Source organism: Pleurodeles waltl, chromosome 4_1 (genome assembly GCF_031143425.1).
Source record: "Pleurodeles waltl isolate 20211129_DDA chromosome 4_1, aPleWal1.hap1.20221129, whole genome shotgun sequence".
NCBI classification, from domain to species: domain Eukaryota; kingdom Metazoa; phylum Chordata; class Amphibia; order Caudata; family Salamandridae; genus Pleurodeles; species Pleurodeles waltl.
Window position 1 is genome coordinate 280,671,866 of NC_090442.1, and position 27,919 is coordinate 280,699,784.

Here is a 27,919-nt window from a genome sequence, read left to right on the forward strand (position 1 = left end):
CTTTCCTTAACTTGGTCAGACTGTCTAAATATTTTGTTTTTGACAGGCATGCCGTCTCCTGTGTCCACATCATGGGTACACAGGTGTGTCTGACCAGGGGTTAGGGAAAAGAGTTCAGCAAACTGCTGCAGGACCTTCCTGCAGTCAGACTGCTGTTGGCTAGAGAGGGTGTCTGAGTAGATCACTCCATCTACTGAGCCATCTTTAGGGTCTGATGAGAGGAGATCAGGGAGAGGTTCACTCTCAGCTTCCTGGTCCTCATCTGTTACCATCAACAGATTTACATCAGCCCTGTCATGGAAGAGCTTAAGGCGGTTCACATGGATCACCCTCTTGGGGCTCCTGCTTGTGCCCAGGTCTACCAGGTAGGTGACCTGACTCTTCCTTTCAAGTACTGGGTAAGGGCCACTCCATTTGTCCTGGAGTGCCCTGGGAGCCACAGGCTCCAGAACCCAGACTTTCTGCCCTGGTTGGAATTCAACCAGTGCAGCCTTTTGGTCATACCACAACTTCTGGAGTTGTTGGCTGGCCTCAAGGTTTTTACTTGCCTTTTCCATGTACTCTGCCATCCTTGAGCGAAGGCCAAGTACATAGTCCACTATGTCTTGTTTAGGCTCATGAAGAGGTCTCTCCCAGCCTTCTTTAACAAGAGCAAGTGGTCCCCTTACAGGGTGGCCAAACAGAAGTTCAAAGGGTGAGAATCCTACTCCCTTCTGAGGCACCTCTCTGTAAGCGAAAAGCAGACATGGCAGGAGGACATCCCATCTCCTTTTGAGTTTTTCTGGGAGCCCCATGATCATGCCCTTTAATGTCTTGTTGAATCTCTCAACAAGGCCATTAGTTTGTGGATGATATGGTGTAGTGAATTTGAATTTGTAAGTCACTCCACACTCATTCCACATGTGTTTTAGGTATGCTGACATGAAGTTGGTACCTCTGTCAGACACCACCTCCTTAGGGAAACCCACTCTGGTAAAGATACCAATGAGGGCCTTGGCTACTGCAGGCGGCAGTAGTCGAGGGAATAGCTTCAGGATACCTAGTAGCATGATCCACTACTACTAGGATGTACATATTTCCTGAGGCTGTGGGAGGTTCTAGTGGACCAACTATGTCCACACCCACTCATTTCAAAGGGGACCCCCACCACTGGAAGTGGAATGAGGGGGGCCTTTGGATGCCCACCTGTCTTACCACTGGCTTGACAGGTGGGGCAGGAGAGGCAAAAACTACCTTAACCTTCTGGGACATATTGGGCCAGTAGAAGTGGTTGACTAACCTCTCCCACGTCTTGGTTTGTCCCAAATGCCCAGCAAGGGGAATATCATGGGCTAAGGTCAGAATAAACTCTCTGTAAACCCTGAGGGCAACTACCACTCTCCTAGTGGCACCAGGTTTGGGATCTCTTGCCTCAGTGTACAGGAGTCCACCTTCCCCAATAGACCCTATGTGTTCCATTTTTCTTGCCTTTGGACTCTTCAGCAAGCTTGCTGCCTAAGGCCTTCACAGAGAGGGACAGGTTTCTTGTCCCTTACACAACTCTTCCCTTGAGGGTCCCCCTGGGCCCACGAGCTCAACCTGATAAGGTTCCAGCTCCATAGGCTCAGTTCCCTCAGAGGGCAGAACTTCTTCCTGGGAAGAGAGGTTCTCTTTTTGGTGTTGTGTTGCAGCTGGTTTCCCAGCTGACTTTCCTTGTCTCTTGGTAGGCTGGGCCATTTTTCCAGACTCCAGCTCTACTTTTTCACCCTGTGCCTTGCACTGTGCCCTAGTCTTGACACACACCAGTTCAGGGATACCCAGCATGGCTGCATGGGTTTTCAGTTCTACCTCAGCCCATGCGGAGGACTCCAGGTCATTTCCAAGCAAACAGTCTACTGGGATATTTGAGGAGACCACCACCTGTTTCAGGCCATTGACCCCTCCCCACTCTAAAGTTACCATTGCCATGGGATGTACTTTAGTCTGATTGTCAGCATTGGTGACTGGATAGGTTTATCCAGTCAGGTATTGGCCAGGGGAAACCAGTTTCTCTGTCACCATGGTGACACTGGCACCTGTATCCCTCAGGCCCTCTACACTTGTCCCATTAATTAAGAGCTGCTGCCTGAATTTTTGCATGTTAGGGGGCCAGGCAGCCAGTGTGGCTAAATCCACCCCACCCTCAGAGACTAATGTAGCTTCAGTGTGACACCTGATTTGCTCTGGGCACACTGTTGATCCCACTTGTAGACTGGCCATTCCAGTTTTAGCTGGATGGGAGTTAGAAGTGGTATCTTTCTTGGGACAGGCCTTGTCTCCAGTTTGGTGTCCAGACTGACTACAGTTTCGACACCAGGCCTTTTTGGGATCAAAGTTTTTACCCTTGTACCCAGGATTGTTTTGTGAAGAGGCTCTGGGCCCACCCTCCTGTGCAGGTTTTTGGGGGCCTGTAGAAGACTCTTTACTATTTTTATTTTTGGCTGTCTCACCACCTTTCCCCTGGGGAGGTTTTGTGACCCCTTTCTTTTGGTCACCCCCTGTGGAAGTTTTGGACACCCTAGTCTTGACCCAATGGTCCGCCTTCTTTCCCAATTCTTGGGGAGAAATTGGTCCTAGGTCCACCAGATGCTGATGCAGTTTATCATTGAAACAATTACTTAATAGGTGTTCTTTCACAAATAAATTGTATAGCCCATCATAATCATTTACACCATTTCCTTGAATCCAACCATCTAGTGTTTTTACTGAGTAGTCTACAAAGTCAACCCAGGTCTGGCTCGAGGATTTTTGAGCCCCCCTGAATCTAATCCTATACTCCTCAGTGGAGAATCCAAAGCCCTCAATCAGGGTACCCTTCATGAGGTCATAAGATTCTGCATCTTTTTTAGAGAGTGTGAGGAGTCTATCCCTACACTTTCCTGTGAACATTTCCCAAAGGAGAGCACCCCAGTGAGATTTGTTAACTTTTCTGGTTTCACAAGCCCTCTCAAAAGCTGTGAACCATTTGGTGATGTCATCACCATCTTCAAATTTAGTTACAATCCCTTTGGGGATTTTCAACATGTCAGGAGAATCTCTGACCCTAGTTATGTTGCTGCCACCATTGATGGGTCCTAGGCCCATCTCTTTTCTTTCCCTTTCTATGGCTAGGATCTGTCTTTCCAAAGCCAATCTTTTGGCCATCCTGGCTAACTGGATGTCCTCTTCACTGGAGTTATCTTCAGTGATTTCAGAGATGTTGGTCCCTCCTGTGAGGGGAACAGCATCTCTGACTATTATGTTTGGAGACAGGGCTTGAGAGGCCCTGTTCTCCCTAAATAGGACTGGTAGGGGGGAATTTTCCTCCAAGTCACTATCTTCATCCTCTGTGTTGCCATCCTCAGAGAGGTTGGCCTTTTCAAACTCTGCCAACAGCTCCTGGAGCTGTAGTTTGGAAGGTCTGGGGCCCATTGTTATTTTCTTTATTTTACAGAGTGACCTTAGCTCCCTCATCTTAAGATGGAGGTAAGGTGTGGTGTCGAGTTCCACCACATTCACATCTGTACTAGACATTATGCTTCTAAAAGTTGAAATACTTTTTAAGAATCTAAAACTAGTTCTAGGTTCTAATTCAAACTTTTACCAAACTTTTAAACTCTAAAAGAAATGCTAAACAGGATCTAACACAAGGCCCTAGCAGGTCTTTTAAGAATTTAGAAAACTTTTCAAATTGCAAAAATCAATTTCTAATGACAATTTTGGAATTTGTCGTGTGATCAGGTATTGGCTGAGTAGTCCAGCAAATGCAAAGTCTTGTACCCCACCGCTGATCCACCAATGTAGGAAGTTGGCTCTGTATGTGCTATTTCAAAGTAAGGAATAGCATGCACAGAGTCCAAGGGTTCCCCTTAGAGGTAAAATAGTGGTAAAAAGAGATAATACTAATGCTCTATTTTGTGGTAGTGTGGTCGAGCAGTAGGCTTATCCAAGGAGTAGTGTTAAGCATTTGCTGTACATACACCTAGACAATAAATGAGGTACACACACTCAGAGACAAATCCAGCCAATAGGTTTTGTATAGAAAAATATATTTTCTTAGTTTATTTTAAGAACCACAGGTTCAAATTTAACATGTAATATCTTGTTTGAAAGGTATTGCAGGTAAGTACATTAGGAACTTTGAATCATTTCAATTGCATGTATACTTTTCAAGTTATTCACAAATAGCTATTTTAAAAGTGGACACAGTGCAATTTTCACAGTTCCTGGGGGAGGTAAGTTTTTGTTAGTTTTACCAGGTAAGTACGACACTTACAGGGTTCAGTTCTTGGTCCAAGGTAGCCCACCGTTGGGGGTTCAGAGCAACCCCAAAGTTACCACACCAGCAGCCCAGGGCCGGTCAGGTGCAGAGTTCAAAGTGGTGCCCAAAACGCATAGGCTTCAATGGAGAGAAGGGGGTGCCCCGGTTCCAGTCTGCCAGCAGGTAAGTACCCGCGTCTTCGGAGGGCAGACCAGGGGGGTTTTGTAGGGCACCGGGGGGGACACAAGCCCACACAGAAATTTCACCCTCAGCGGCGCGGGGGCCGCCGGGTGCAGTGTTAGAACAAGCGTCGGGTTCGCAATGGAAGTCAATGAGAGATCAAGGGATCTCTTCAGCGCTGCAGGCAGGCAAGGGGGGGCTTCCTCGGGGAAACCTCCACTTGGGCAAGGGAGAGGGACTCCTGGGGGTCACTTCTGCAGTGAAAGTCCGGCCCTTCAGGTCCTGGGGGCTGCGGGTGCAGGGTCTTTTCCAGGCGTCGGGACTTAGGTTTCAGAGAGTCGCGGTCAGGGGAAGCCTCGGGATTCCCTCTGCAGGCGGCGCTGTGGGGGCTCAGGGGGGACAGGTTTTGGTACTCACAGTCGTAGAGTAGTCCGGGGGTCCTCCCTGAGGTGTTGGTTCTCCACCAGCCGAGTCGGGGTCGCCGGGTGCAGTGTTGCAAGTCTCACGCTTCTTGCGGGGAGATTGCAGGGTTCTTTAAAGCTGCTCCTTTGGATAAAGTTGCAGTCTTTTTGGAGCAGGTCCGCTGTCCTCGGGAGTTCCTTGTCGTCGTCGAAGCAGAGCAGTCCTCAGAGGATGCAGAGGTCGTTGGTCCCTTTGGAAGGCGTCGCTGGAGCAGAGTTCTTTGGAAGGCAGGAGACAGGCCGGTGAGTTTCTGGATCCAAGGCAGTTGTTGTCTTCTGGTCTTCCTCTGCAGGGGTTTTCAGCTAGGCAGTCCTTCTTCTTCTTGTAGTTTCAGGAATCTAGTTTCTTTAGGTTCAGGGAAGCCCTTAAATACTAAATTTAAGGGCGTGTTTAGGTCTGGGGGGTTAGTAGCCAATGGCTACTAGCCCTGAGGGTGAGTACACCCTCTTTGTGCCTCCTCCCAAGGGGAGGGGGTCACATCCCTAATCCTATTGGGGGAATCCTCCATCTGCAAGATGGAGGATTTCTAAAAGTTAGAGTCACCTCAGCTCAGGACACCTTAGGGGCTGTCCTGACTGGCCAGTGACTCCTCCTTGTTATTCTCATTATTTTCTCCGGCCTTGCCGCCAAAAGTGGGGGCCGGGGCCGGAGGGGGCGGGCAACTCCACTAGCTGGAGTGTCCTGCGGTGCTGTGACAAAGGGGTGACCCTTTGAGGCTCACCGCCAGGTGTTACAGCTCCTGCCTGGGGGAGGTGTTAGCATCTCCACCCAGTGCAGGCTTTGTTACTGGCCTCAGAGTGACAAAGGCACTCTCCCCATGGGGCCAGCAACATGTCTCTAGTGTGGCAGGCTGCTGGAACTAGTCAGCCTACACAGACAGTCGGTTAAGTTTCAGGGGGCACCTCTAAGGTGCCCTCTGGGGTGTATTTTGCAATAAAATGTACACTGGCATCAGTGTGCATTTATTGTGCTGAGAAGTTTGATACCAAACTTCCCAGTTTTCAGTGTAGCCATTATGGTGCTGTGGAGTTCGTGCAAAACAGACTCCCAGACCATATACTCTTATGGCTACCCTGCACTTACAATGTCTAAGGTTTTGCTTAGACACTGTAGGGGCACAGTGCTCATGCACTGGTACCCTCACCTATGGTATAGTGCACCCTGCCTTAGGGCTATAAGGCCTGCTAGAGGGGTGTCTTACCTATACTGCATAGGCAGTGAGAGGCTGGCATGGCACCCTGAGGGGAGTGCCATGTCGACTTACTCATTTTGTTCTCACCAGCACACACAAGCTGGTAAGCAGTGTGTCTGTGCTGGGTGAGGGGTGTCTAGGGTGGCATAATACATGCTGCAGCCCTTAGAGACCTTCCCTGGCATCAGGGCCCTTGGTACCAGAGGTACCAGTTACAAGGGACTTATCTGGGTGCCAGGGTGTGCCAATTGTGGAATCAAAAGTACAGGTTAGGGAAAGAACACTGGTGCTGGGGCCTGGTTAGCAGGCCTCAGCACACTTTCAATTCAAAACATAGCATCAGCAAAGGCAAAAAGTCAGGGGGTAACCATGCCAAGGAGGCATTTCCTTACACAACCCCCCCCCAAACGGAAGAGGATGAGACTAACCTTTCCCAAGAGAGTCTTCATTTTCTAAGTGGAAGAACCTGGAAAGGCCATCTGCATTGGCATGGGCAGTCCCAGGTCTGTGTTCCACTATAAAGTCCATTCCCTGTAGGGAGATGGACCACCTCAACAGTTTTGGATTTTCACCTTTCATTTGCATCAGCCATCTGAGAGGTCTGTGGTCAGTCTGAACTAGGAAGTGAGTACCAAAGAGGTATGGTCTCAGCTTCTTCAGGGACCAAACCACAGCAAAGGCCTCCCTCTCAATGGCACTCCAACGCTGCTCCCTGGGGAGTAACCTCCTGCTAATGAAAGCAACAGGCTGGTCAAGGCCATCATCATTTGTGTGGGACAAAACTGCCCCTATCCCATGTTCAGAGGCATCTGTTTGCACAATGAACTGCTTGGAGTAATCTGGAGCTTTTAGAACTGGTGCTGTGCACATAGCTTGTTTCAGGGTGTCAAAGGCCTGTTGGCATTCTACAGTCCAGTTTACTTTCTTGGGCATTTTCTTGGAGGTGAGTTCTGTGAGGGCTGTCACAATGGATCCATATCCCTTCACAAAGCTCCTGTAGTACCCAGTCAAGCCAAGGAATGCCCTGACTTGAGTCTGGGTTTTTGGAGCTGCCCAGTCCAGAATAGTCTGGATCTTAGGCTGGAGTGGCTGAACTTGGCCTCCACCTACAAGGTGTCCCAAGTAAACCACAGTTCCCTGCCCTATCTGGCATTTGGATGCCTTGATAGAGAGGCCTGCAGATTGCAGAGCCTTCAGAACCTTCTTCAGGTGGACCAGGTGATCCTGCCAGGTGGAGCTGAAGACAGCAATATCATCAAGATAAGCTGCACTAAAGGATTCCAGCACAGCAAGGACTTGATTCACCAACCTTTGGAAGGTGGCAGGGGCATTCTTTAAACCAAAGGGCATAACAGTGAACTGATAATGCCCATCAGGTGTGGAGAATGCTGTCTTTTCTTTTGCTCCAGGGGCCATTTTGATTTGCCAGTACCCTGCTGTTAAGTCAAAGGTACTTAAGAATTTGGCAGCCCCTAATTTGTCTATTAGCTCATCAGCTCTAGGAATGGGATGAGCATCTGTCTTTGTGACAGAGTTGAGACCTCTGTAGTCCACACAAAACCTCATCTCTCTCTTTCCTTCTTTGGTGTGAGGTTTGGGGACTAAGACCACTGGGCTAGCCCAGGGGCTGTCAGAGTACTCAATTACTCCCAATTCCAGCATCTTGTGGACTTCCACCTTGATGCTTTCCTTAACTTGGTCAGACTGTCTAAATATTTTGTTTTTGACAGGCATGCCGTCTCCTGTGTCCACATCATGGGTACACAGGTGTGTCTGACCAGGGGTTAGGGAAAAGAGTTCAGCAAACTGCTGCAGGACCTTCCTGCAGTCAGACTGCTGTTGGCTAGAGAGGGTGTCTGAGTAGATCACTCCATCTACTGAGCCATCTTTAGGGTCTGATGAGAGGAGATCAGGGAGAGGTTCACTCTCAGCTTCCTGGTCCTCATCTGTTACCATCAACAGATTTACATCAGCCCTGTCATGGAAGAGCTTAAGGCGGTTCACATGGATCACCCTCTTGGGGCTCCTGCTTGTGCCCAGGTCTACCAGGTAGGTGACCTGACTCTTCCTTTCAAGTACTGGGTAAGGGCCACTCCATTTGTCCTGGAGTGCCCTGGGAGCCACAGGCTCCAGAACCCAGACTTTCTGCCCTGGTTGGAATTCAACCAGTGCAGCCTTTTGGTCATACCACAACTTCTGGAGTTGTTGGCTGGCCTCAAGGTTTTTACTTGCCTTTTCCATGTACTCTGCCATCCTTGAGCGAAGGCCAAGTACATAGTCCACTATGTCTTGTTTAGGCTCATGAAGAGGTCTCTCCCAGCCTTCTTTAACAAGAGCAAGTGGTCCCCTTACAGGGTGGCCAAACAGACGTTCAAAGGGTGAGAATCCTACTCCCTTCTGAGGCACCTCTCTGTAAGCGAAAAGCAGACATGGCAGGAGGACATCCCATCTCCTTTTGAGTTTTTCTGGGAGCCCCATGATCATGCCCTTTAATGTCTTGTTGAATCTCTCAACAAGGCCATTAGTTTGTGGATGATATGGTGTAGTGAATTTGTAAGTCACTTCACACTCATTCCACATGTGTTTTAGGTATGCTGACATGAAGTTGGTACCTCTGTCAGACACCACCTCCTTAGGGAAACCCACTCTGGTAAAGATACCAATGAGGGCCTTGGCTACTGCAGGGGCAGTAGTCGACCTAAGGGGAATAGCTTCAGGATACCTAGTAGCATGATCCACTACTACTAGGATGTACATATTTCCTGAGGCTGTGGGAGGTTCTAGTGGACCAACTATGTCCACACCCACTCTTTCAAAGGGGACCCCCACCACTGGAAGTGGAATGAGGGGGGCCTTTGGATGCCCACCTGTCTTACCACTGGCTTGACAGGTGGGGCAGGAGAGGCAAAACTCCTTAACCTTCTGGGACATATTGGGCCAGTAGAAGTGGTTGACTAACCTCTCCCACGTCTTGGTTTGTCCCAAATGCCCAGCAAGGGGAATATCATGGGCTAAGGTCAGAATAAACTCTCTGAAACCCTGAGGCACTACCACTCTCCTAGTGGCACCAGGTTTGGGATCTCTTGCCTCAATGTACAGGAGTCCACCTTCCCAATAGACCCTATGTGTTCCATTTTTCTTGCCTTTGGACTCTTCAGCAGCTTGCTGCCTAAGGCCTTCAAGAGAGGGACAGGTTTCTTGTCCCTTACACAACTCTTCCCTTGAGGGTCCCCCTGGGCCCACGAGCTCAACCTGATAAGGTTCCAGCTCCATAGGCTCAGTTCCCTCAGAGGGCAGAACTTCTTCCTGGGAAGAGAGGTTCTCTTTTTGGTGTTGTGTTGCAGCTGGTTTCCCAGCTGACTTTCCTTGTCTCTTGGTAGGCTGGGCCATTTTTCCAGACTCCAGCTCTACTTTTTCACCCTGTGCCTTGCACTGTGCCCTAGTCTTGACACACACCAGTTCAGGGATACCCAGCATGGCTGCATGGGTTTTCAGTTCTACCTCAGCCCATGCGGAGGACTCCAGGTCATTTCCAAGCAAACAGTCTACTGGGATATTTGAGGAGACCACCACCTGTTTCAGGCCATTGACCCCTCCCCACTCTAAAGTTACCATTGCCATGGGATGTACTTTAGTCTGATTGTCAGCATTGGTGACTGGATAGGTTTATCCAGTCAGGTATTGGCCAGGGGAAACCAGTTTCTCTGTCACCATGGTGACACTGGCACCTGTATCCCTCAGGCCCTCTACACTTGTCCCATTAATTAAGAGCTGCTGCCTGAATTTTTGCATGTTAGGGGGCCAGGCAGCCAGTGTGGCTAAATCCACCCCACCCTCAGAGACTAATGTAGCTTCAGTGTGACACCTGATTTGCTCTGGGCACACTGTTGATCCCACTTGTAGACTGGCCATTCCAGTTTTAGCTGGATGGGAGTTAGAAGTGGTATCTTTCTTGGGACAGGCCTTGTCTCCAGTTTGGTGTCCAGACTGACTACAGTTTCGACACCAGGCCTTTTTGGGATCAAAGTTTTTACCCTTGTACCCAGGATTGTTTTGTGAAGAGGCTCTGGGCCCACCCTCCTGTGCAGGTTTTTGGGGGCCTGTAGAAGACTCTTTACTATTTTTATTTTTGGCTGTCTCACCACCTTTCCCCTGGGGAGGTTTTGTGACCCCTTTCTTTTGGTCACCCCCTGTGGAAGTTTTGGACACCCTAGTCTTGACCCAATGGTCCGCCTTCTTTCCCAATTCTTGGGGAGAAATTGGTCCTAGGTCCACCAGATGCTGATGCAGTTTATCATTGAAACAATTACTTAATAGGTGTTCTTTCACAAATAAATTGTATAGCCCATCATAATCATTTACACCATTTCCTTGAATCCAACCATCTAGTGTTTTTACTGAGTAGTCTACAAAGTCAACCCAGGTCTGGCTCGAGGATTTTTGAGCCCCCCTGAATCTAATCCTATACTCCTCAGTGGAGAATCCAAAGCCCTCAATCAGGGTACCCTTCATGAGGTCATAAGATTCTGCATCTTTTTTAGAGAGTGTGAGGAGTCTATCCCTACACTTTCCTGTGAACATTTCCCAAAGGAGAGCACCCCAGTGAGATTTGTTAACTTTTCTGGTTTCACAAGCCCTCTCAAAAGCTGTGAACCATTTGGTGATGTCATCACCATCTTCAAATTTAGTTACAATCCCTTTGGGGATTTTCAACATGTCAGGAGAATCTCTGACCCTAGTTATGTTGCTGCCACCATTGATGGGTCCTAGGCCCATCTCTTTTCTTTCCCTTTCTATGGCTAGGATCTGTCTTTCCAAAGCCAATCTTTTGGCCATCCTGGCTAACTGGATGTCCTCTTCACTGGAGTTATCTTCAGTGATTTCAGAGATGTTGGTCCCTCCTGTGAGGGGAACAGCATCTCTGACTATTATGTTTGGAGACAGGGCTTGAGAGGCCCTGTTCTCCCTAAATAGGACTGGTAGGGGGGAATTTTCCTCCAAGTCACTATCTTCATCCTCTGTGTTGCCATCCTCAGAGGGGTTGGCCTTTTCAAACTCTGCCAACAGCTCCTGGAGCTGTAGTTTGGAAGGTCTGGGGCCCATTGTTATTTTCTTTATTTTACAGAGTGACCTTAGCTCCCTCATCTTAAGATGGAGGTAAGGTGTGGTGTCGAGTTCCACCACATTCACATCTGTACTAGACATTATGCTTCTAAAAGTTGAAATACTTTTTAAGAATCTAAAACTAGTTCTAGGTTCTAATTCAAACTTTTACCAAACTTTTAAACTCTAAAAGAAATGCTAAACAGGATCTAACACAAGGCCCTAGCAGGTCTTTTAAGAATTTAGAAAACTTTTCAAATTGCAAAAATCAATTTCTAATGACAATTTTGGAATTTGTCGTGTGATCAGGTATTGGCTGAGTAGTCCAGCAAATGCAAAGTCTTGTACCCCACCGCTGATCCACCAATGTAGGAAGTTGGCTCTGTATGTGCTATTTCAAAGTAAGGAATAGCATGCACAGAGTCCAAGGGTTCCCCTTAGAGGTAAAATAGTGGTAAAAAGAGATAATACTAATGCTCTATTTTGTGGTAGTGTGGTCGAGCAGTAGGCTTATCCAAGGAGTAGTGTTAAGCATTTGCTGTACATACACCTAGACAATAAATGAGGTACACACACTCAGAGACAAATCCAGCCAATAGGTTTTGTATAGAAAAATATCTTTTCTTAGTTTATTTTAAGAACCACAGGTTCAAATTTAACATGTAATATCTTGTTTGAAAGGTATTGCAGGTAAGTACATTAGGAACTTTGAATCATTTCAATTGCATGTATACTTTTCAAGTTATTCACAAATAGCTATTTTAAAAGTGGACACAGTGCAATTTTCACAGTTCCTGGGGCATGTAAGTTTTTGTTAGTTTTACCAGGTAAGTACGACACTTACAGGGTTCAGTTCTTGGTCCAAGGTAGCCCACCGTTGGGGGTTCAGAGCAACCCCAAAGTTACCACACCAGCAGCTCAGGGCCGGTCAGGTGCAGAGTTCAAAGTGGTGCCCAAAACGCATAGGCTTCAATGGAGAGAAGGGGGTGCCCCGGTTCCAGTCTGCCAGCAGGTAAGTACCCGCGTCTTCGGAGGGCAGACCAGGGGGGTTTTGTAGGGCACCGGGGGGGACACAAGCCCACACAGAAATTTTACCCTCAGCGGCGCGGGGGCGGCCGGGTGCAGTGTTAGAACAAGCGTCGGGTTCGCAATGGAAGTCAATGAGAGATCAAGGGATCTCTTCAGCGCTGCAGGCAGGCAAGGGGGGGCTTCCTCGGGGAAACCTCCACTTGGGCAAGGGAGAGGGACTCCTGGGGGTCACTTCTGCAGTGAAAGTCCGGCCCTTCAGGTCCTGGGGGCTGCGGGTGCAGGGTCTTTTCCAGGCGTCGGGACTTAGGTTTCAGAGAGTCGCGGTCAGGGGAAGCCTCGGGATTCCCTCTGCAGGCGGCGCTGTGGGGGCTCAGGGGGGACAGGTTTTGGTACTCACAGTCGTAGAGTAGTCCGGGGGTCCTCCCTGAGGTGTTGGTTCTCCACCAGCCGAGTCGGGGTCGCCGGGTGCAGTGTTGCAAGTCTCACGCTTCTTGCGGGGAGATTGCAGGGTTCTTTAAAGCTGCTCCTTTGGATAAAGTTGCAGTCTTTTTGGAGCAGGTCCGCTGTCCTCGGGAGTTCCTTGTCGTCGTCGAAGCAGGGCAGTCCTCAGAGGATGCAGAGGTCGTTGGTCCCTTTGGAAGGCGTAGCTGGAGCAGAGTTCTTTGGAAGGCAGGAGACAGGCCGGTGAGTTTCTGGAGCCAAGGCAGTTGTTGTCTTCTGGTCTTCCTCTGCAGGGGTTTTCAGCTAGGCAGTCCTTCTTCTTCTTGTAGTTTCAGGAATCTAGTTTCTTTAGGTTCAGGGAAGCCCTTAAATACTAAATTTAAGGGCGTGTTTAGGTCTGGGGGGTTAGTAGCCAATGGCTACTAGCCCTGAGGGTGAGTACACCCTCTTTGTGCCTCCTCCCAAGGGGAGGGGGTCACATCCCTAATCCTATTGGGGGAATCCTCCATCTGCAAGATGGAGGATTTCTAAAAGTTAGAGTCACCTCAGCTCAGGACACCTTAGGGGCTGTCCTGACTGGCCAGTGACTCCTCCTTGTTATTCTCATTATTTTCTCCGGCCTTGCCGCCAAAAGTGGGGGCCGGGGCCGGAGGGGGCGGGCAACTCCACTAGCTGGAGTGTCCTGCGGTGCTGTGACAAAGGGGTGAGCCTTTGAGGCTCACCGCCAGGTGTTACAGCTCCTGCCTGGGGGAGGTGTTAGCATCTCCACCCAGTGCAGGCTTTGTTACTGGCCTCAGAGTGACAAAGGCACTCTCCCCATGGGGCCAGCAACATGTCTCTAGTGTGGCAGGCTGTTGGAACTAGTCAGCCTACACAGACAGTCGGTTAAGTTTCAGGGGGCACCTCTAAGGTGCCCTCTGGGGTGTATTTTGCAATAAAATGTACACTGGCATCAGTGTGCATTTATTGTGCTGAGAAGTTTGATACCAAACTTCCCAGTTTTCAGTGTAGCCATTATGGTGCTGTGGAGTTCGTGCAAAACAGACTCCCAGACCATATACTCTTATGGCTACCCTGCACTTACAGTGTCTAAGGTTTTGCTTAGACACTGTAGGGGCACAGTGCTCATGCACTGGTACCCTCACCTATGGTATAGTGCACCCTGCCTTAGGGCTGTAAGGCCTGCTAGAGGGGTGTCTTACCTATACTGCATAGGCAGTGAGAGGCTGGCATGGCACCCTGAGGGGAGTGCCATGTCGACTTACTCATTTTGTTCTCACCAGCACACACAAGCTGGTAAGCAGTGTGTCTGTGCTGGGTGAGGGGTCTCTAGGGTGGCATAATACATGCTGCAGCCCTTAGAGACCTTCCCTGGCATCAGGGCCCTTGGTACCAGAGGTACCAGTTACAAGGGACTTATCTGGGTGCCAGGGTGTGCCAATTGTGGAATCAAAAGTACAGGTTAGGGAAAGAACACTGGTGCTGGGGCCTGGTTAGCAGGCCTCAGCACACTTTCAATTCAAAACATAGCATCAGCAAAGGCAAAAAGTCAGGGGGTAACCATGCCAAGGAGGCATTTCCTTACACACACCCACATTCAAACATACACGCACACTTCCATACAGCCATACCCAGAGACATACATGCACTCATTCCCAAACACGCAACATCCCGCAAGCATACACGCACTCACACACCCCCTCTACATACACAGACGCACACCCCCATGCACCCACACAACACAAAACACCCCCCCGCCACTAATGGACGATCGACTTACCTGTTCCGCCGATCCTCCGGGAGGGGACGGGAGACATGGGGGCTGCTCCACTGACACCACACTGCCAACAGAACACCGCCGCGCCGAATCACAGGATGTGATTCGCTGGGCGGTGTTCTGTTGGCGTGGAGGTGGAGCAACCTCCACTTCCCCGCCGCCCGCCAGTATGGCTGTTGGCAGCTCTCCGTCGGAAAAACGACGGAGAGCAGCCAACAGGCATAATACGCCGAGCGGGAAACCACCACTACTGGCGGTCTTCCCCACGGCGGTCTCTCAGCGGTCTTGTTAATTGACCGCCGAGGTTGTAATGACCCCCTTAGTCTTTAATATTTTGGCAGGACAATTTTGTAGTCTATATACTGACACACATCCCTCCCACTTTTACTATTATCACCAACACCGCCACTATTCCCACCAGTATCATCATCAAAACACATGACTAGGGCCACAGTTATCCCACCACAACCATTTCCAGTTCCTTACCTTCTACACCTGTCTCTGAGATACCTATTTCTTTAACTGTGTATACCATCTACATATATAGACAGCTTTATACATTCCTCTAGACTAGTGTAAAAGACTAGACTATGTTAGTAGAGACATCATAGGCTTCCTATCAACGTGAGGTGCTACTGGACTCAGTTTCTCCCATTGGACTATCAACCTTTGAGACACCCCTTTATTAAAACTTCCCAATCATTAATTTCAAGACATCTCACCCATCCGATTCAAATGCCTGCTCCTTTCTCACATTGCCATTGTATTGTCTTTGCACAGATAGCAACAGATTTAACCAAAACCTTTGCAAGTCATTTGATCCAAATCATTACTACACCAAAACAAAATACTATACCCAGACATCACACAAGCTAAAATAAGCTCTAATTAATCCTAGATCTGCTCAGGTGCATTGTTTTGAGACTGCAGACCTTTTTAGGCCTGACAACCTGGGCAAATAGTTCATCACAGAAACCTGGTTCGCTAAGTCTTCTGCACCTAATGGCTGTTAGAAATGGGGTCTTTGGTTGGCAGTCAGGTTACCTCCTGTCCAAGCAAGGTCCCTCACTCTAGTCAGGGTAATGGAGAATCACCTTCAGCTAACCCCCCCTCTCCCCCTTGCTAGCTTGGCAAGAGCAGGCATGCTTAACCGCAGAAGCAATGTGTAAAGTATTTGTACCAACACACAGTAATACAGTGAAATACTACAAAATGGACACCACACTAGTTTAGAAAAATAGGTAATATTTATCTAAACTAAACAAAACCAAAATGACAAAAATCCAACATATACAAGTCAAGATATTAATTTTAAAAAGAATAAGAGTCTTAGGGGGTGATTCTAATCCTGGCGGGCGGCGGAGGCCGCCCGCCAGAATACCGCCCCCATAATACAGCTCCGCGGTCAGAAGACCGCGGAGGGTATTATGAGTTTTTCCCTGGGCTGGCGGGCGGTCTCCAAAAGACCGCCCGCCAGCCCAGGGAAAAACTCCCTTCCCACGAGGATGCCGGCTCGTAATCGAGCCGGCGGAGTGGGAAGGTGCGACGGGTGCAGTAGCACCCGTCGCGTATTTCAGTGTCTGCAAGGCAGACACTGAAATACCTTGCGGGGCCCTCTTGCGGGGGCCCCTGCCGTGCCCATGCCTTTGGCATGGGCACGGCAGGGGCCCCCAGGGGCCCCGCGACCCCCCCTACCGCCATCCTGTTCATGGCGGCTTTCCCGCCATGAACAGGATGGCGGTAGGGGGGGTCAGAATCCCCCATGGCGGCGCAGCAAGCTGCGCCGCCATGGGGGATTCTGAGGGCAGCGGTAAACCGGCGGGAGACCGCCGGTTTACCCTTTCTGACCGCGGCCAAAGCGCCGCGGTCAGAATGCCCTGCGGGGCACCGCCGGCCTGTCGGCGGTGCTCCCGCCGACCCTCGCCCCGGCGGTCGAAGACCGCCGGGGTTAGAATCAGGGCCTTAATCCTTAGAAACAGTGAGAATGCTGTTGTTACACAAAGTACCTGGTTAGCATCGAAAGTAAAGCTGCACGGGCGTGCGTGCGTCGGAAAAGGGTAGCGATGTGTTGATTCCTTACGCACAAGTGAGGCCGTGCATCATTTCCTTATCCGGTCTGGTTGGCGATGCATCGTTTTTCTCCCTTGCAAGAGAGCGATGCGTCGATTTCCAGACAGGGCACCTCGGATCCACGCAGAGTCGGGTTGACTTTAATGCCCGGGGATGATGCATGGAAAATCCGGTCACACGGTATCAGAAAACCGTGCTGCGTGGGGTTTGCATCGTTATCAGCCTCTGTAAACGGGTATTGCACGTCATTTCTCCAGCCGCGATGCATCGATCTCCCAGCCGCGATGCTGGTTGAGCATCAATTTCAGCAGGCGGTGCGTCATTTATCGGCCGAGTTGCGGAAGGTGTGTCAAAAATTTCCCCTCACGGCATTCTGTGCATGGATTTTTAGTTCTTGTCTGCCAACTTCAACTTTCAAGGGCCCAGGATAGGGCACCACTTAGCAGGGAAGGAGTCTCAGCAGAGAGTCCAGATGCTGGCAGGGGAAGTCTTTAATGGCCCTGAGACTTCAACAACAGGAGGCAAGCTCAGTTCAAGCCCATGGAGATTCTTTTCAAGCAGGAATGCACAACAAAGTCCAGTCTTTGTCCCCTTTAACAGACAGAAGCAGCAACTGCAGGATAGCCAAACAAAGCACAGTCACAGGCAGGGGCAGCACTTCTCTTCAGCTCTTCCCCGTGGCAGAGGTTCCTTTTGAATCCAGAAGTGATCTAATTTCACGGGGTTTTGGGTCCACTACCTATACCCCTTTCTGCCTTTGAAGTAGGGAAACTTCTCTTGTTTGTAAGATCTTGCCTTGCCCAGGCCAGGCCCCAGACACACACCAGGGGTGTGGGGACTGCATTGTGTGAGGGCAGGCACAGCCCTTTCAGGCATGAGTGACCACTCTTCCCCTCCTTCCCAGCCCAGATGGCTCATCAGGATATGCAGGCTACACCCCAGATCCCTTTGTGTCACTGTCTAGAGGAGAGGCACAAACAGCCCAACTGTCAAACTGACCCAGACAGGGAATCTACAAACAGGCAGAGTCACAGAATGGTTTAAGCAAGAAAATGCCTACTTTTTTAAAGTCGCATTTTCAAACACACAATCTAAAAACAACCTTTACCAAAAGATCTATTTTTAAATTGTGAGTTCAGAGACCCTCAACTCCAGATTTATACTTTCTTCCAAAGGGACCTGCACTTTAATAATAGTTCAAGGCAGCCCCCATATTAACCTATGAGAGAGATAGGCCTTGCACAGTGAAAACTGATTTCACTGTTAGGACATATAAAAGACATTAGTTTGTGTGTGTTCTACCTTAAACATACACTGCACCCTGCCCATAGGGCTACCTAGACCCTTCCTTAGGGGTACCTTACATGTAGGAAAAGGGAAGGTTTAGGCCTGGAAAGTAGGTACATTTGCCAGGTCGAATTGGCAGTTTAAAACAGCCCACACAGACACTGAAGTAACCATACAAAAAAATAAAATAAAATATATATATATATATATATATATAGATCTATATATATAGATAGATCTATAGATATATATATATATATATATATATATAGATATATATATATATATATATCTATAGATCTATCTATAGATATATCTATGTAGATAGATATATATATAGAGATAGATCTATATATATATATATATATATATATATATATATATATATATATATATATATATATATATATATATATATATATATATATATATATATATATATATATATATATATATATTATATATATATCACTTTTGTCAATATGTGTTTGGTTTCCCTGGGGGCTGCGATCGGCCCCCAGGAAAACCAGACCCACATATAAAAGTGATATATATATATATATGTATATATATATATATACATATATATACAGTATATAGATTTGCCGCCAGTTGTCTTGCAGTTGCAGCTTGCGTCTTCAAAGCAATGCACATACTTCAACTGACGCTTTTCAACTGTAGCTTTTAGGCAGCAATAAAAAAGTCAAGTAAGTATTGTGACTATGTTTCTGCTACAAAAGGGTCAGACTTGTCTAGCGGCAGTTTTAGTGCCATAAAGAAGCGCAGAAGGTTTTTATGCCTACTGCAAAGAGCAAATCTGTATTTTATGTAAATAGCTGAGTACATTAGTAAAGTCAGCCATTACCTGCGCTATAATACCAATGAAATGTATGTGCGGGGTGGAGGGCGGCTATGGAGAGATGAAGGGCACTTTTGCTGGGTGGTAATGAGGAAATTCGAGAAGGAGGGAGTGGGAGCACCAATAATGATTGTTGGACTGGGCTCAGGAGGTGCTAAAGACTGTGACGAATGGTATGTGACAAGGTGTTTTTTGAGTGTCTTGAAAGAACGTGCTGATTGAGGGAAGAAGCGCAGGTAAGGTGGCGTCTACTGTTGCATGTACCTCACACACGCCATCGATTTTGTGACTGTCTACGTAGGCTAGTGTTTTAGAGCAACAGTTTAGCCAATAGCAGAGATGGCATCTTGATGGATGACTGCTGCCGGCACTCGGGTTATAGAGGACAGCTCTGACATAGGATCAGAGACTGAGACATCAGATACTGAGACAGCATCTGAGGGATAGGACAATGGCGCAGACTCTGGGAGTGATTTTTCAGTCGTCGGAGTCCCATTCGATAACTCCTCTTCCAGTACATTATGAGGGAGGTGATAAGGACAGTCCTGCTGTCCCTTCGCAAGCAGTTTGTGCAACTGGGTAATAGTGGGTTAGCCCAACCCAGAGAGCAGGTGAATGCGGCGGCAAGCTGAGAGAGAGAGTGCTCTCTTGGGAGCTCCCCAATTTAGTTCAGCCCCAAATTCCACCGCCCAAATCATATTGTGGAGTCATCAAAATTATCTATGGCAAAACAAACTGGTTTTGTAAGGCAGGCACCTTTGTTTTTGGTCCTGGGTTCGGCGGCCATATAGAGAAACACACTAAACCCAAACATTTCTGGAAACTAGACATTCGGGGGAGTCCACAGAGGTGTGACTTGTGTGGATTCCCCAAAGTTTTCTTACCCAGAATACCCTGCAAAGCTGAAATGTTGAATAAAAACTCTATTTTTCTCGCATTTCTGTCACACAAACTACAGGAATATGCTGGGATCCACAAAATTCCTACCACCCAGTGACTCCTCACCTGTTCTGATAAAAACACTACCCCACTTGAGTGCCTACACCTAGTGCCTGCGTCAGGAATGGATCACCCCAGGGTCAACAGCTGCCTCATGTAAGGACCAACATTGACCGTTGTGTGATCTATTCCTGTCACGGATAGGCCTACCCACACAAGTGAGGTACCGTTTTTATCGGGAGACTTGGGGAATGCTGGGTGGAAGGAAATTTGTGGCTCCTCTCAGATTCCAGAACTTTCTGTCACCGAAATGAGAGGGAAAAGTGTTTTTTTGGCCAAACTTTGATGTTTGCAAAGGATTCTGGGTAACAGAACCTGGTCAGAGCCCCACAAGTCACCCCATCTTGGATTCCCCTGGGTTTCTAGTTTTCAAAAATGCGCTGGTTTGCTAGGTTTCCCCAGGTGCTGGCTGAGCTAGAGCCCAAAATCCACAGGTAGGCACTGTTTTCTATGAAAAAATTTGATGTGCCCACGTTGTGTTTTGGGGCACTTCCTGTCGCGGGCACTAGGCCTACCCACACAAGTGAGGTATCATTTTTATCGGGAGACTTGGGGGAACGCTAGGTGGAAGGAAATTTGTGGCTCCTCTCAGATTCCAGAACTTTTTGTCACCAAAATGTGAGGAAAATTTGTTATTTTAGCCACATTTTGAGGTTTGCAAAGGATTCTGGGTAACAGAACCTGGTCAGAGCCCCACAAGTCACCTCATCTTGGATTCCCGTAGGTCTCTAGTTTTCAAAAATGCACAGGTTTGGTAGGTTTCCCTAGGTGCCGACTGATCTAGAGGCCAAAATCTTCAGGTAGGCACTTTGCAAAAAACAGCTCTGTTTTCTGTACAAAAAATGGGATGTGTCCACGTTGTGTTTTGGGGCTTTTCCTGTCGCGGGCGCTAGGGCTACCCACACAAGTGAGGTATTATTTTTATCGGGAGACTTGGGGGAACGCTGGGTGGAAGTAAATTTGTGGCTCCTCTAAGATTTCAGAACTTTCTGTCACTGAAATGTGAGGAAAACATGTTTTTTTAGCCACGTTTTGAGGTTTGCAAAGGATTCTGGGTAACAGAACCTGGTCAGAGCCCCACAAGTCACCCCATCTTGGATTCCCCTAGGTCTCTAGTTTTCAAAAATGCACAGATTTGGTAGGTTTCCCTATGTGCCGGCTGAGCTAGAGGCCAAAATCTACAGGTAGGCACTTTGCAAAAAACAGCTCTGTTTTCTGCCAAAAAATGTGATGTGTCCACGTTGTGTTTTGGGGCATTTCCTGTCGCGGGCGCTAGGCCTACCCACACAAGTGAGGTATCATTTTTATCGGGAGACGCAGGCGAACGCTGGGTGGAAGGAAATTTGTGGCTCAGATTCCAGAACTTTCTGTCACCGAAATGAGAGGAAAACGTGTTTGTTTAGCCACATTTTGAGGTTTGCAAAGGATTCTGGGTAACAGAACCTGGTCAGAGCCCCACAAGTCACCCCATCTTGGATTGCCCTAGGTCTCTAGTTTTCAAAAATGCACAGGGCTGGTAGGTTTCCCTAGGTGCCGGCTGAGCTAGAGGCCAAAATCCACAGCTAGGCACTTTGAAAAAAACAGCTCTGTTTTCTGTCAAAAAAATGGGATGTGTCCACGTTGTGTTTTGGGGCATTTCCTGTCGCGGGCGCTAGGCCTACCCACACAAGTGAGGTATCATTTTTATCGGGATACTTGGGGGAACACAGAATAGCAAAACAAGTGTTATTGCCCCTTATCTTTCTCTACATTTTTTCCTTCCAAATATACGAGAGTGTGTAAAAAAGACGTCTATTTGAGAAATGCCCTGCAATTCACATGCTAGTATGGGCACCCCGGAATTCAGAGATGTGCAAATAACCACTGCTCCTCAAAACCTTATCTTGAGCCCATTTTGGAAATGCAAAGGTTTTCTTGATACCTATTTTTCACTCTTCATATTTCAGCAAATGAATTGCTGTATACCCAGTATAGAATGAAAACCAACTGCAGGGTGCAGCTCATTTATTGGCTCTGGGTACCTAGGGTTCTTGATGAACCTACAAGCCCTTTATATCCCGCAACTAGAAGAGTCCAGCAGACAAAACGGTATATTGCTTTAAAAAATCTGACATCGCAGGAAAAAGTTACAGAGTAAAACATAAAGAAAAATGGCTGTTGTTTTCAGCTCAATTTCAATATGTTTTTATTTCAGCTGTTATTTTCTGTAGGAAAACCTTGTAGGATCTACACAAATGTTTTGTCTAGTTTTCAGAAATGTTTAGCTTTCCGGGATCCAGCATTGGTTTCACACCCATTCCTGTCACTAACTGGAAGGAGGCTGAAAGCACCAAAAATAGTAAAAATGGGGAATGTCCCAGTAAAATGCCAAATTTGTGTTGAAAAATGTGGTTTTCTGATTCAAGTCTGCCTGTTCCTGAAAGGTGGGAAGATGGTGATTTCAGCACCAGAAACCCTTTGTTGATGGCATTTTCAGGGAAAAAACCGCAAGCCTTCTTCGGCAGCCCTTTTTCCCATTTTTTTGGAAAAAACGAAAGTTTCACTGTATTTTGGCTAATTTCTTGATCTCCTCCAGGGGAAAGCACAAACTCTGGGTAGCATTAGAATCCCTAGGATGTTGGAAAAAAAGGACGCAAATTTGGCGTGGATAGCTTATGTGGACAAAAAGTTATGAAGGCCTAAGCGCAAACTACCCCAAATAGCCAAAAAAGGGCTCAGCACTGGGGGGGGGGGGGGAAGGACCAGCAGCTAAGAGGTTAAGAAACCCAGCCTTCACTTTCTGGACTTCCAAAACCTCAAATTGGTCTTCAAACTGACTTGGGTAAAATCATCGAAAAAACAGTCTATTTCCACCTCCTGTGACAGATAACTAGAATCAATCTTCTAAGTTCCTATAAGTTCAGGTTCCAAATAAAATGTAGCACTAAAACTGCAATTGTTATGCCACTAGATACCATTCTCAGTCTTGAATGAGAAGAGTTGTTTCCTCCTCCTTCTGCTGCATTCAACATTATAGACCATGAAGAGGTTCTCACCATTCTCTGCAACAAAATAGGTGAAGGGCAAGTGCTGAAATGGTTCTCTGCTTTTCTCTGTCTTCCAATTATTTCAGATTGTCTACTATACTGCTAAGAATGTTGCTTGACCAACTGACCAACATTGTCTTCTTACTTATTGAACCTATACATGGAACCATTGGACACAATGACCCAGGAAAAGTGCATCAACATGCATGAATATGTAGTTGAAACCAAACTTGAAAATGTCCATCCACTCAAACATCAAACCTTATTATTTTACTGAACCAACTAACAGACTGCACAAATGCCTTCTCCCTTAAGCTAAACCAAGGAAAACAGAGCTCCTGCTCCTCTATTTGAGAGAACGTCCTCCTCTAGTACAAACATGGCTTGTACAACGTTCGTGTCTAGGAATCTTTCCCACATTTGTTCCATCAAAAAAATCACTCATTCACCATTGGTCAGAAAATAATTATGATACCTCACATACCAAAAAGTTACAATGTTGCCTCATTTCAACTCAAAAAACTCAAGCCTATTAACCCTTGCAAACTTTAGAGCAGTGATACAAGTTCTAGTTTTGCCACACCGTTATGGTGGCAATGCTATCATAGCCGGGCTCTCCAAAGCTTCTCTGGCACCTATGAAAGCCTTACGACAGGAAGAAAAAAGAAAGACAATGTTACACCAATTTTAAGACCACTCCATTGGTTTCAACTTATGGTGAGAAATATCTTAAATATAGTAGATCTTGCAGGCAAGGCCCTGCACCTCGCTTTGCCCACCTCCTTGAGAGGCACTCTCCACACCAGGGTAGGACAGAGAAATAACACTTTCACTCTGGGCTCCAGTATGTGTCCTCTGGCTATATTTATGTCCTGCTGAGACCAAGGGGCCACAACATTGTTGATAAATAATACAAACAAACTGGTTGCCAACCCGTTATTGACATGCATGCAGGCTACTGTGAGCCTGTTGTAATGCTTTTTCCTGTATCATACAGTTTACAGTAATTTTGCTGCTGTGTATACATAACTGTATTTTGAATGAGATCTGTGCGATCCACTGTTCTTCAAAAATATAGAAACGTCGGTGCCAAATGCAGTCTTCTACTAGAAATTCCACTGCCCAAAACATCAGAAACGTTCAGCTATCCCTTCACTTTGTAAGCTCCCAGAAAGTGGTATCACCTTCCAGAAGAACTCGGGTTTTATTTAAACTTTCTAGGTTTCTGAAAGACTCTAAAAACGTATCTATTCAGACCGCACCAGAAAACCTGAAAATTATTGTACCCTTCCTTTTACCTGTTTTTCCACACCCACCATCCTTTTGCTGTACAGGCCACATGACACAGCAGCACAACATAACATGCCAACACAATCAACATCAAATGTACACACAACCAACACCATGTGCCAAGACCCCCACACCACTCACAGAATCATACTTTGACACAACCGTCATAATTTGCCAACGGGTTCACCATAATGCAGATCATTAATATTGTTAGTAGTAGTAGTACTATTACTAGTAGTAGTAGTATCAGTAGTAGTAGAACCAAAGCAGTAGTATATTCTGTGTAGCATTACCTGCAAAGGGTAACCAAAAATTGTAGATATTCTATAGATCCACTAGTCTTCTAAACAGTTTTGTGTTTTACAGTGCTGTGACCATTTCAACCCTTTACCTTCTGTACCTACAAGAGGAAATGACTGAGCTGGAATCCTCCTATGTGTAAGTCCTTCATTGTCCTTCCTTCTGTTAGCAACTAATGCTGCAGTGCCAAGTGGTTCGCTCTGATTAATTCATCCATTTGTTATTTAATAGTACCAACAGTACAAGTACCACAGTTCCAACCACACTTGTTCTACACACGCCGACTTCACCAGGTGGGTGACAAAGGTTTTAACTAACATACTTTGAATTAGTATGAACTCCATGTATGTAATTATTGCCATTTAACACTACTTATATATCTTCTCTTTCTTCTCAGCCTTCAGCAAGCCTTCCTTGACTACCACAACATCAGTCGTAAGGGCAATGGAAATACATTTCTGTGATATGTTGCCCTGTACTCAAATATATTGCTGCCCTGTTCTGCCAAAAAAAAGATCAGTAAACGGTCTCAATATTAAGGAAGAACGTAAGTAATTTATACAAGGTTCGAAATCTCTGATACGCTACTTTACTTAGACGGAATTTTAACTTACTTTTTTCAGCCTAGTAATCTTTTTAATTTCAAATTTTTTATTTTACATATGCTATTGTATTCTGCTTGCTTCTGATTCTTAAATTGACCATCTCTAGAATAGTCTGTATTGTCTATATTCCTATGTCTTTTTCCCGCATTGCTTTCTTTGTACAGTGACCAATTTTGTCACCTGTTGTCTTGTTTGCTTTCAAAGTAAGACTAGTTTTCTTTCTATTCAACATTTGCCTTTTTACACTCTCACTAAATGCTTTAATCATTGTTGGTACTTACAGTATTTACCTGCTGCCCTTTAGTCTGTTGATTATCACTTTATTTTTAAGCCTCATTCTGTGTATTTCGCGCTTCTTTCTGGTTACCTCTTCACCTAGTTGTCAAAAGCACTCTGATTTTAGGTAAAGGGAAATATTTTCCTACCTTGTTGATATATAGGGTGCTGTTTTGGATTACCTACGGGAACCGGTTGACCTTGCATAATGATGCACTACTGTATACACAAACACTCACACACAACATTGTTTGCCTTGATGCTTTATGTGGCATAGCGCCACCAACCATCCACAGTCATTAATCACCATTTTCATTCATTCACTCATGAGGAACCCGGGAATGGAATGAATTTGAATGCCCCATGTCAACAAATTTTTAGGGAATAGTAACTAATATTTTCCCACTGGGCTTTGGTAAATGTTTAGACCTCAGGCCTGATGTATGATACAAGTCCAGATTAGTAATCAGAGGTATTACATACGATTTTATAAAACACTTTTTACCTTAGGTAGCTTATTTATGGCTTAATCAGGCTGGCAAGTAACAAGGAAATACGGTTTTAGATGACATTGGATTTTAGGTGAAGAAACTCATTTAGCAATAAATCACAACATTAAGCAAATATTTATGTAGACACACCTCTATCACGCCCAGAACACTTAAAGAGAAAACCCATATCTCTGCTGTCTTATTCATGTTCATCAGCTGCCTTGGATTGTCAGCACTGGTTTCTTTTAGCGAACAGAGTTCAGTTCAAATCTCTCTGCATAGCCCAAAGGCCTTCTATCAGGTTGGTCCGCCCTTTCTCCTGCATAAATTTAAATATTATCTTCCTCAAAGAACATTGCACTCAGCCAACACCAACCTTCTCTCTGTTCTCAATTTTAAACAAACATTGGCATAGCCAATAGCTCTCACCTATGCAAGAGCTATTGGCTTTGCCTATGTGTTTTAGCCATGTTGTACACTAGTATGGCTGCTGTTCAGCATGCCTAAAAGTGGTGTAAATGAGAGTGTTGTGGAGTGGAGTATCACAGAGTGGAGTGGCATAGAGTGGAGTAGGGTGTAGTGGAATGGCATAGAGTGTGGTGGATAGGTGTAGAGTTAAGTAGAGTGAGGTGGAGTGTCTTGGAGTGGCATAGAGTGGTGTGGAGTGCAGCGTTGTGGAGTGGCGTTGAGTGTTGTGGAAGGAGTAGAGTTGAGCACAGTGTAAGGGTGTTGAGTTGAAGGGCATAGTGTTGTAAAGTGGAATAAAGTATGATAGGATAGAGGGAGTTATGTACAGTGGACTAGTGTTGTATAGTGGTGTATATTGTCGAGTAGAGTGGCATTGAGTGGAGTAGAGTGTCACAGAGTGGAGTGGAACAGAGTGGAGTATAGTGTCATGGAGGGAGTAGAGTGTTGTAGAAAGGAGTAGAATGGAAAGGTATAGAGTTGAGGGGTGTATAGTGAGGGTGCATAGAGTGGATTGGTGTAGAGTGGAGTGAAGTAAAGGGTCGTAGAGTGGAGTGGCATAGAGTGTCATGGGGTGGAGTGGCTCAACCTGAAAGTAGAGTGTTGTGGAATGGCATAGAGTGGAGTAAAGTAGAGTGGTGTAGAGTGGAATAAAGTAGAGTGGCATAGAGGGAGTTGTGAACATCCTCCTGGACCTCTCCGCAGCTTTCGACACTGTATGCCACCAAATCCTCCGGGCACGCCTTTTTGACACAGGAATCCGGCACAAGGCCCTGGACTGGCTCACCTCCTTCCTTGCCGAAAGAACCCAGAAGGTCCGCCTCCCTCCCTTCCAGTCTCCAGCAGCCAAGATCATCTGCGGGGTCCCTCAAGAATCCTCCCTCAGCCCTATCCTCTTCAACACTTACATGGCCCCGCTCGCCAACATCCTCCGCCCCCACAGAATCACCATGATCTTGTACGCAGACGACACCCAGCTTATCATCTCCCTCACCAGGAACCCTTCCACGACAAACCAGGAACCCTTCCAAGACAAACCTTCACGCCGGACTCCTCGACATCGCCAAATGGATGACAGCAAGCCACCTCAAACTCAAGTCCAACAAAACAGAAATCATCATCTTCGGCCCCAACAAGACAGTATGGGATGACTCCTGGTGGCCCACCGCCCTAGGACCACCCCCAACACCCTCCACCCATGCACTCAACCTCGACATCATATTAGACTCATCTCTCTCCATGGCCCAACAAATTAACACCATATCATCCTCCTGTTTCAACACCCTTCGCATGCTACGGAAGACCTTCAAATGGATTCCCATGGAAACCAGAAAAACTGTCACCCATGCACTCATCAGCAGCAGATTAGACTACGGAAATGTCCTCTACGCTGGTACCACAGCCAAGCTCCAGCAAAAACTCCAGCGAATCCAGAACGCAGCTGCACGTCTCATCCTCAACCTCCCACGCCACAAACACATCTCCGCTCATCTCAGATCCCTTCACTGGCTGCCCATCAGCAAAAGGATCATCTTCAAAGTCCTTATCCACGCTCACAAATACCTCCTCAACACCGGACCAGCCTACCTCAACGAACGAGTGAACTTCCACACACCTACTCGACTTCTCCGCTCCGCTGACCTCGCCACAGTCCCCCGCATCCAACGCACCACCTCCGGTGGCAGATCCTTCTCCTACCTCGCCTCCAAGACCTGGAACTCCCTCCCCACCAACCTACGTAAGACCCAGGACCTCCTGACTTTCAGATAGCATCTCAAGACATGGCTTTTTGAGCAGTAAACAGCATCC

General features: G+C 47.0%; 1 protein-coding gene across 2 annotated transcripts in view; it reads left to right on the forward strand.

Annotated features, from left to right (window-relative positions):
• The window catches only part of MYRFL (myelin regulatory factor like), a 689,165-nt gene that overhangs the window by 580,868 nt on the left and 80,378 nt on the right, over positions 1–27,919 (forward strand). For both annotated transcript variants that reach the window (XR_011202270.1, XM_069228327.1), the window contains exons 17-19: positions 24,340–24,411; positions 24,505–24,566; positions 24,671–24,820. Coding sequence is in view for 1 of the 2 variants with exons in the window: in XM_069228327.1 (XP_069084428.1) it covers positions 24,340–24,411; positions 24,505–24,566; positions 24,671–24,820 (284 nt within the window). In the remaining variant the exon portion in view is untranslated. The remainder of the gene's footprint in view (positions 1–24,339; positions 24,412–24,504; positions 24,567–24,670; positions 24,821–27,919) is intronic.